Source organism: Giraffa tippelskirchi, chromosome 7, assembly GCF_054371585.1.
Source record: "Giraffa tippelskirchi isolate mGirTip1 chromosome 7, T2T-mGirTip1v1.2.pri, whole genome shotgun sequence".
In the NCBI taxonomy this organism is placed as follows: Eukaryota; Metazoa; Chordata; class Mammalia; order Artiodactyla; family Giraffidae; genus Giraffa; species Giraffa tippelskirchi.
In genome coordinates, this window is record NC_137281.1 from 15,532,104 (window position 1) to 15,542,953 (window position 10,850).

Here is a 10,850-nt window from a genome sequence, read left to right on the forward strand (position 1 = left end):
GTAGTAATAAAATTTGTGAAAACTGTATATTCTGTCTATTTCCTTTACTAATAGAAGCCTAAACTGTTTTAGGGGGATAATTGAATTTGTGATCGATGTCTAAATGTTTAAGAAAATTTGTGTCTGTTTATAGGCTATAAGAATGTAATAAACTGAACATTATAAAAGTATAAGGGGCAGTGAGCATTCCACCATGCACCAAGCTCCTTGATCATCAATTGTCAATAATTTCATGTAAAACTGACCACTCAGGAAATAATTTCATGGTATCATGGTATCGATTATTTAATAGCTACTTCTACCCCTACCCCTAGTTACTCACTGCATTCCCCCACAGGTAAAGAAATTCCAGACATGAAAACCAAATTAATCCATAAATGCCTCTTCCTTAAAACCTGAAATCATTACTTGAACATAAGTATTATTATTTACTAAGTTCTTAGTATTTTTCTCAACTGCACAGCGTATCATGTACCAGGTACTGTGCTAGGCACTAAAGAATCAACAGTTATCCAGAAAGATTTGAAAAGAATTCCTTCTCCTATACTCCTCACTTTTAAGTTCCCTTTTCTGGTCTGTCTTCCTGGCCTTTCCCTGATTATAAAGGGACTCCCTCAGGTGTTGTACCTGTCAAGCAGAATGGGCAGGAAACATTTCATCTCAATAGCTTCATACAATGCTTGTCACACTCCCAACGCTCTTCACCTTTTCCCCTAGATGGTACCCTCCCAGGCTGAATTCTTCCATCTGGAGGATATGCTCCTCTCTTTTAAAGCCAACGATCTCTGTAGCCAAGACCACAGTATGCTTGCACCACAACCACACTGAGGCAAAGAGCACTGTCAAAAGATACCACTATAGAGAACAGTCTCACACTCTAATAAGCAGCTTAAAATTTTTGAGAATTTTGCACTCATCTAAATAATAAACCTATTTTTTAATCAAAAAATGTAATGTTGTAAATTATTTCCAGCATTATCCTGAAAATTTCATGTATACTAGGAATTGTACTTGTCTGTTAGTATTAGGGTCCTGAAAAGCAGTTTAATTTTTCTTATATAATAAGAAAGCAGAAGTAGTTAGTGGCTGGCTTTGGCCCCATGATTGTTTTAGACACAATGTCTCTCATACAATTAAAGATTACCAGACATGCAAGGAGATAAAAACAGAAAACAAGCAGAACCAAAGACAATTTAGGTGCTGGAGTAGGCAAACCATTTAAAATATGAATAGCTACAACTAAAATGTTGAAGACAACCAAGGAAAAGACAGGCAAATGGGTGGATGATAAGATGAAGAAACTAAACACAACTGAAATCCATAAAAAAGAATCAAATAGACTATTTCAGCCAATTAAGAAATAAATAAGTTATTGCATGGTTTTGAGAAACCAGAATTACTGAACTCAGACAAGCCAACAAAAAATATCCACACGAAGTGCAAGAGAAAAAAAAATTACAGAAATGAGTGTAAAAGATATATGGGACAGTTAAAAGATCACCACACATGTAAATGGAGTCTCAGAGGAGAAGAGAGACTGGACAGGAATTAGTATTTGAATAAATTGATTAAAAACCCTAACAAGAGTTTCAAGAAGCTCAGCAAACAGAAGAAAAATATACAAGAAGGTAAACAAAATAAACACACAAAAGCAAAACCACAACCAAGCAAATTGTTAGAGTCAAACTGTTGAAAACCAAAGAGAAAGGAAAATAATTCTTGACGGTACTCAGAGGAATAAAAGACCTATTACCAACAGCACGAGGTAAAAGAGAGGAATAATACAAATGAACAAAATCAGTAATGAAAAGGGAATATCTTTACAGATGCCATTGACTTTAATTAAAAAGATAATTTGTTATTTTTGTTTAGTCCTAAGTCATGTCTGACTCTCTGTGATCTCATGAACTGTAGCCCACCAGGCTCCTCTGTCCGTGGAATTCTCCAGGCAAGAACACTGGAGTGAGTTGCCATTCCCTTCTCCAGGGGATCTTCTTGACCCAGGGATCAAAAAGAAAAACCATTTGAGGGACTTCTCTGATGGTCTAGTGGCTAAGATTATCTGCCCAATGCAGAGGGCCCAGGTTCAATCCCTGGTCAGAGAACTAGATCCTACATGCCACAACTAAGTAAGACCTGGCACAATCAAACAAATAAATAAATATTTTTTAAGAAAACCATCTGATACTTACTAATTAAAAGGGGGAAAACAATAATTTTACAAAGGAGAAACCAGGGAGAAATCACTTTAACCAAGTAACCTAAGTTAACACTACTAGTAATGAGATACCATATAGCTTCTGATATGACACATTGGGAAGAAATTATTTCTGTGATCTTTTTGCCAAAAAGGCATAGTCTAAATTTAGCCAAGAGGAAACAGCAGACCAATTCAAATTTAAAGACATTCAAAAAATGGGCCAAAGAACTAAACAGACATTTCTCCAGAGAAGACATACAGATGGCTAACAAACACATGAAAAGATGCTCAACATCACTCATTATCAGAGAAATGCAAATCAAAACCACAATGAGGTACCATCTCACGCCAGTCAGAATGGCTGCTCTCAAAGTCTACAAACAATAAATGCTGGAGAGGGTGCAGAGAAAAAAGAACCCTCTTACACTGTTGGTGGGAATGCAAACTAGTACAGCCACTATGGAGAACAGTGTGGAGATTCCTTAAAAACCTAGAAATAGAACTGCCATACGACCCAGCCATCCCATTGCTGGGCATACACACTGAGGAAACCAGAACTGAAAGAGACACGTGTACCCCAATGTTCATCACAGCACTGTTTACAATAGCCAGGACATGGAAGCAACCTAGATGTCCATCGGCAGACAAATGGATAAGAAAGTTGTGGTACATATACACAATGGAATATTACTGAGCCATTAAAAAGAATGCATTTGAATCAGTTCTAATGAGGTGGATGAAACTGGAGCCTATTATATAGAGTGAAGTAAGTCAGAAAGAAAAACACCAATACAGTACACTAACGCATATATATGGAATTTAGAAAGATGGTAACAATGACCCTATACGCGAGACAGCAAAAGAGACACAGATGTAAAGAACAGTCTTTTGGACTCTGTGGGAGAAGGCGAGGGTGGGATGATTTGAGAGGGTAGTGTTGAAACGTGTATATTATCATATGTGAAGCGGATCGCCGGTCCAGGTTTGATGCATGAGATGGGGTGCTCAGGGCTGGGGCACTGGGATGACCTTGGAGGATGGGATGGGGAGGGTGGTGGGAGGGGGGTTCTGGATGGGGAACACATATGCGCCCGTGTTTGATTCATGTTGATGTTTGGCAAAAACCACTACAATATTGTAAAGTAATTAGCCTCCATTTAGAATAAATAAATAAATTAAAAAAAAAAAAAAAGACACTCAACAAAATAACTGGCCAGTGCTCTTCAAAAGTGTCACCGTCATAAAAGATAAAAAGGACTATAGAACTATGTCAGATGGGAGGAATACTAATAAAATGAGACAACTAAATCAATCTGGGCATTTAGATAGGATTCTTTAACAGAACAGGGCACTGATAAGACAATTAGCAAAATTTAAATAAAGTCTGTAAATTAGCAAAAGTCGTATATCAGGGTGAATTTCCTGGTTCTCCTAATTGTACTGTGGACACCTGAGTGAAGAGTATATTGGAATTCTTTGCCTTATGCTTACAATATAAAAATAAAAAGTTTCCTAAAAGTGAAAAAAAATTAAAAGGACAAGAGGACACTTTTAAAAACTGGATATGTGAATGGCTAATAAAAATAGGAAAAGGTGCTGAACACACCAGGGAACACATCAGGGAAATGCAAATTAAAAACTGTGATGAAACTTTGCTATATATCCACCAGAACAGTTAAAATAAAGATCCATAATTTCCAATAACTGACATGATGTACAGCAACTGAAACACTCATACATTACTGGATGGAGTGTAAATTGGTACAACATAAGATACTGGTAGTATCAATTAAACATATGCCTGCCCAATGATCTAGGGTTTCCCTGATGGCTCAGAGGGTAAAGAATCTGCCAGCAATGTGGGAGACCTGGGTCAGGAGGATTCCCTTGGAGAAGGGAATGGCTACCCACACCACTATTCTTGCCTAAAGAATTCCATGCACAGAGGAGGCTGGAGGGATACAGTCCATGGGGGTCGCCCAATGATCTAGCAATTCCACTCCTAAATGATTGCTCAAGAGAAGAGCATTTATTTATTTTAATGATTATTTAGTTAGCTTGGTTTGTGCTGTATCTTTGCTTCTAGTTGCAGCAAGTGGGAGCTACAGTCTAGTTGCAGTGCACAGTCTTATTGCAATGGCTTTCCTTGCTGCCGAGCACGGCTCTAGGGTGCTCGGGCTTCAGTAGTTGCAGTACATAGGCTCAGTAGTTGTGGCTGCCAGGGTCTAGAGCACAGGTTCTATAGTTGTGGCTTCGTTGCTCTCTGGCATGTTGGATCCTCCTGGTTGTTCTTTAGTTATTCAGTCATGTCTGACTCTTTGCGACTCCATGGACTGTAGCCCTCTAGGCTCCTCTGTCCATGGGATTTTCCAAGGCAAGAATATTGGAATAGGTTGCCATTTCCTTCTCCAGGGGATCTTTCCACCCAGGGATTGAACCTGCATCTCCTGCACTGCAGGCAAATTCTTTACCACTGGGCCAACAGGGAAGCCCTGAGAAGAGCATTTATGTGTTCGTCAAAACCACAGTAGAATGTTCATAGCAGCAACACAATTTGTAATAGCTGCAAACTGGAAACTATTAAATGTCCCTGAACAGTGTAATCAGGGACAAAAATAGGAAGTCAAGAAATACCGGAGTATAGGCAAGTTTGGACTTGAAGTACAAAATGAAGCAGGGCAAAGGCCAAGAGTTTTGCCAAGAGAATGCACTGGTCATAGGAAACACCCTCTTCAAACAACACATGAAACAACTCTACACATGGATATCACCAGATGGTCAACACTGAAATCAGACTGATTATATTCTTTGCAGCCAAAGACGGAGAAGTTCTATACAGTCAGCAAAACCAAGACCAGGAGCTGACTGTGGCTCAGATCATGAACTCCTTATTGCAAAATTCAGACTTAAATAGAAGAAATTAGGGAAAATCACTAGACCATTCAGGTAAGACCTAAATCAAATCCCTTACAATTATACAGTGGAAGTGACAAATAGATTCAAAGGATTAGATCTGATAGAGTGCCTGAAGAACTATGGACGGAGGTTCGTGACATCATACAGGAGGCAGTGATCAACCATCCCCCCCAAAAAAAGAAATGCAAAAAAGCAAAATGGCTGTTTGAGGAGGCCTTACAAATAGCTGAGAAAAGAAGAGAAGCTAAAGGCAAAGGAGAAAAGGAAAAATATACCCATCTGAATGCAGAGTTCCATAGAACAGCAGGAACTTATCTGCTTCCTCAGTGATCAATGCAAAGACATAGAGGAAAACAATAGAATGGGACAGATTAGATATCTCTTCAAGAAAATTAGAGCTACCAAGGGGACATTTCATTCAAAGATGGTACAATAAAGGACAGAAAAGGTATGGACCTAATAGGAGATATTAAGAAGAGCTGGCAAGAATACACAGAAGAACCATACAAAAAAGATCTTAATGACCCAGATAACCACGATGGTGTGTTCACTCACCTAGAGCTAGACATCCTGGAGTGCAAAGTCAAATGGGCCTTAGGAAGCATCACTACGAACAAAGCTAGTGTAGGTGAAGAAATTCCAGCTGAGCTATTTCAAATCCTAAAAGATGATGCTGTGAACTCAATATGCCAGCAAATTTGGAAAACTCAGCAGTGGCCCCAGGACTGGAAAAGGTCAGTTTTCATTCCAATCCCAGAGAAAGGCAATGCCAAAGAATTTTCAAACTACAGCACAATTACACTCATCTCACACGCTAGCATATTAATGCTCAAAATTCTCCAAACGAGGCTTCAACAGTACGTAAATCGAGAACTTCCAGATGCTCAAGCTGGATTTAGAAAAGGCAGAGGAACCAGAGATCAAACTGCCAACATCCGTTGGATCACAAAAAAAGGCAAGAAAGTTCCAAAAAAACATCTACCTCTGCTTTAGTGACTATACCAAAGCTATTGACTGTGTGGATCACAGCAAACTGTGGAAAATTCTTCAAGAGATGGGAATAGCAGACCACCTTACCTGCCTCCTGAGAAATCTGTAAGCAGGTCAAGAAGGAATAGTTAGAACAAGAAATGGAACAACGGACTGGTTCCAAATTGGGAAAGGAGTTCATCAAGGCTGTATATTGTTACCCTGCTTATTTAACTTACATATGCAGAATACATCATGCAAAATGCCAGGCTGGATGAAGCACAAGCTAGAATCAAGACTGTTGGAAGAAATATCAATAACCTCATACATGCAGATGACATCACCCTTATGGCAGAAAGTGAAGAGGAACTAAAGAGCCTCTTGATGAAAGTGAAAGAGGAGAGTGAAAAAGTTGGCTTAAAATTCAACATTCAGAAAACTAAGATCATGGCATCCAGTGCCATCACTTTATGGTAAACAGATGGGGAAACAACAGAAACAGTGACAGACTTCCTTCTCTTCGGCTCCAAATCACTGCAGATGGTGACTGCAGCCATGAAATTAAAAGACGCTTGCTCCGTGGAAGAAAAGCTATGACAAACCTAGACAGCATTTTAAAAAGCTGATACATTACTTTGCTGACAAAGGTCCGTCTAATCAAAGGTATGATTTTTCTAGTAGTCATGTATAGATATGAGAGTTGGACCATAAAGAAAGCTGAGTGCCGAAGAATTGATGCTTTTGAACTGTGGTGCTGAAGAAGACTCTTGAGAGTCCCTTGGACTGCAAGGAGATCAAACCAGTCAATCCTAAAGGAAATCAATCCTGAATATTCATTGGAAGGACTGATGCTGAAACTGAAGCTCCAATACTTTGGCCATCTGATGTGAAAAACTGACTCACTGGAAAAGACCCTGATGCTGAGAAAGATTGAAGGCAGGAAGAGAAGGGGACGACAGTGGATGAGATGGCTGGATGGCATCACCAACTCGATGGACATGAGTTTGAGCAGGCTCTGGGAGTTGGTGATGGACAGGGAAGCCTGGCGTCCTGCAGTCCACTGGGTCGCAAAGAGTCAGACATGACTGAATAACTGAACTGAACTGAACTGAACAGTGGATTCAATAAATTGCAATACACCCCCAAATGTAATGAGAACTAAGTACAATTACACTCAGCAACATAGATGAGCTACATAGACATAATGTGGAACCAAAAAAACCAGACATAAAGGAATACCTGGTATATAATTCCATTTATATATGAAATTCATGAATGGATCAAATTAACTAATGGTTATAGAATTCTAAATACTGATGTTGGGAGATGAATATCTGGGAAGGGCATGAGGGAATCTTCTAGGGTGCTGGCAAAATTCTTTATGATGATCTAAGAAACTGTTTTACAGCCATATACTTAAGATTTGTGAACTTTACTGTATATATGCTATATATCATAAAAATGTTTTTAAAAAACTATCAGAACCATGTTTTGGTAGGGACATGGAGTAATAATGTTTGAAACACTGATGTAAAGTATAAACATGGCACCCACTTTGGCAAATATCTTGGCACTTGGCACTACGGGGAAAGCGGAACATACATAACCTAGCGCTCCTAGAACTCATTGTTAGGTAAACTCATGCATGGTAACCTATGTAAAAGAATGTTCATGGCAGCATAGTCTATAAAGTAAAAAAACTAGAAATAACGCAAATGTCCATCATGACTAGAAGGGATGAATAATAGTAGTTTACTTTAATGGATGGAATATAGCAAAGAAAACAAAACAACTATTAAAATCTAATATGCATAATTCTCAAAAACAGTTGTACAAATAAAGTAAGAGATAAAAAGACAGTATGGAGCGTTCATATAAAGTTTAAAAATAGGGGAAAACTACTGTATAAAGCTTAAAGAGGTATATATACATAAGTGAAAAAACTTCATACAATTTTCCAGTCACACAAACATAATCACACAAATTTAAACCATCAGGGTGTCATACAGCTAGAGATAACCCACAATCCAAACACAGGGCCGCATACCCAGGGTCACACAGCACAATCACACTTTTACCAAGAGGGCAGTCACACCGGCACTGTCACGGGCACCGCACACCTGCACATGGGCGTACAGTCACAATCACACTCACCACAGATAAAACCACACAGTATCCACAGGTACCCCCACGTGTACTCTGCAGCCCACAGTCGCACAATCACAGCCCTCTACGGGGACAAACGCTATCATATTCACCGAGTCAAAAGCTACTCACACCCCCACATACAATGCAGCAAGTGATTACACGCACATCACCAAGACGCATCCCGTCACATCGGCACAGTCACAGGTTCGCAGACAGTTATGCAATTGTTATCACTGGACCCTCACACACGCTCACTACCGGAAGAGCCAGACACAATCACGTGGTCATTCATCATACACACTAACGCAAACACAATCACACAATTTCCAACTCACCTCTTCAGCGAGCGGTACAAGGCCTAAGCTCCAACCCTGCCCTCTTCTCTGGTTCCCCACCTCAGGTCTCCCAAGATTCCTAAGAAGCTGAACCGTCCACAAGAAGGTAACACTAGCTGGTGCGGACCTGAGGGTCCCACCAGCGCGTGACTTTAAGGCTGAGTTCAGGCGAGAATCACGTTCTTGCCGAGGAGTCCTCTGGGAAGTGTAGTCAGAGACATCCCTGTGGCTGACAAGATGGCTACCGGTCCACTGGATTTCTATCAGAGATCAGCTGCGGCCCCGCCTAAAGGGTTGCATCCCCCTCATCAAGCCGCGCACCGGAGGCCTCACAGAGCCTGGCTGAGCCTCGGGCCGTGACTCCCAAGAAAGCCCACTGTGAAGCGTTTAAAAATGGACTTTCCTACTATCCCCGGGAGTTGAACAGGCTCTGGAAGAAAAGAACTAGACCGCAAGCGGGGAGAAATCGCACAGCCGAGCCTTCTGGGAAATGTAGTTAAGGAGCAGGAAAAGCGAGCGGTGGATGGACCGTTTGAAATTGGTCTTAGCCCGCGCCTGGTCGCACCGCGGAGAATTCTGGGAGTGTCACTTCCCAAGGTGTGCGCAAGCTTCCTGGTTCGCCGTTTTGGCCTTTGTTCGGCCGTGAGTTTTGTTTAGGAGTTCCTCGGTGTAGAGGAATTGTGGGACCTGAACTTGTGAGACTCAAAACTAGTCTGGGAGGCCGAAGGGAAGGGGTACCGGGAATCTGCATCGCAATTGGGGCGGTTGAAGGCGGAGGAATCCTAAACGTGAAACGGGAAGGAATTTCTGCCGCTGGGAAGGGGTTTCTGTTGCTGGAAAGGGGGCTAATGTTATTCTGTGCGATTTATTTCTGTATGGTTCGGGGAGTGAGGAAAAGGGGAGGCGGTGAGGCCAGCTCTGCAGGACGCAAGTAATGAAAACTCGGGGGTGTATGAGTTAGTCTGTTGGTGATAGTAGGGAGAGGGAGAAACTGGATTCAGGATTTTGTGTGTTTATGTAACTGATCATTTAAATGAGTATCACCGTTTGTATGATTGTATCTTGGAAAATAATCTCTGAGCCTCATTGTAGAACGGTAACAAGAAGGGTAAATTTTCCTTTTAAGTATTTTTTTTCTTATTTTTAAGGTTCGATGGAAGAAAGGTTACATTACTGAACTAATAAATGATTAAAGCTTGACTTTCATGTAAAACCAGAAGTATCGATTATGGGTTAGAAATAAAAGCGCTTTCTTTAGAAAGTCGGTTTGAAAGGGACTTTTTTCCTTTTTTCTTTTTTTAAGTAGGGTGTTTGCTCTTGCTTACAGCCCACACCCTGGAGTCATAGCCGTTCAATCTTGTGTTCTTTTAATGTCCTGTGGGAGAGATGCATTTCTTAAAGAGCTGATTTGTGAAGTGTTGGACTAAGAAATAACTTTAAAATTTGATGGGCAGTATCGGCCATTGAAAACAGCAGAGAAGTGAATTGTTCAGTGGCTAAGTCCTTTCCGACTCTGCGACCGCATGGACTGCAGCACACTAGCCTCCTCTCTCCTTCACTATCTCCTGGAATTTGCTCGAAGTATTTCTTCTCAATTTTTGGGAGGAGTTTGAGAAATATTGGCACTATTTCTTTAAATGTTTGGTAGAATTTGCCAGAAGTCTTTTCTCTATTTTTATCTAGCTCAAGTTTTATCAATTTTGGTTTTTTTTTTTGAAAAACCAGCTCTTGATTTTGTTGATCCTCCCCCTTTTTTGGGAGGGGGGTTTTTATTTACTCTGGCTTTATTATAATTTCCTTCCTTCTGGGCATAATTTGTTCTTCTAGTTTCTGGAGTTGTGAAGTTGTTTATTTGAAACTCCTGTCTTTCTGTGAAAGACACCTATTTGCTCATCTTAAAAGCTGTGGCCTGGGACTTCCCTAGTGGTCCAGTGGTTAAGACTCTGCAGTCCCAACACATGGGGTGCCGGTTTGATCCCTGGTCAGGGAATTAAGGTCCCACATGTTTCTAGAGTTTGAAGGGAAAAAAAAAGCAAGAGAATATCATTGTAATACCCCTACCTTTTTCATCTTTTAAAATAGAAAGATACGTTAAAGTTATTTTAAGAAAAACAAAAAGATCCCACATGTTGCACAGTGCAGCCTAAGAAGAAGAAAAAAAAAAAAGATGTGGCCTCAGGGGCATGCTTTTCATTTAACACATATCCAGAGGGTAACTGCAACTCTCCCTAGAGACTAGGTCACCAGGTGGCCCCATCTTTATGCTCTCCCTCTGCCCCTGC

At 40.6% G+C, this 10,850-nt stretch overlaps 1 protein-coding gene across 10 annotated transcripts in view; it reads right to left on the bottom strand.

The window, feature by feature from the left end:
- Positions 1–8,745, bottom strand: part of ZNF566 (zinc finger protein 566) — a 33,593-nt gene extending 24,848 nt beyond the window's left edge. For 6 of the 10 annotated variants that reach the window (XR_014060985.1, XM_081517020.1, XM_081517019.1 and 3 more), the window contains exon 1: positions 8,569–8,745. Coding sequence is in view for 1 of the 10 variants with exons in the window: in XM_081517016.1 (XP_081373142.1) it covers positions 2,777–2,788 (12 nt within the window). In the remaining 9 variants the exon portion in view is untranslated. Of the gene's footprint in view, positions 1–2,776; positions 2,789–8,398 lie in introns of those variants that run through there. The other 4 variants (XM_081517018.1, XM_081517015.1, XM_081517013.1 and 1 more) reach the window with 2 other exon arrangements.
- Between the last annotated feature and the right edge of the window lie 2,105 nt (positions 8,746–10,850).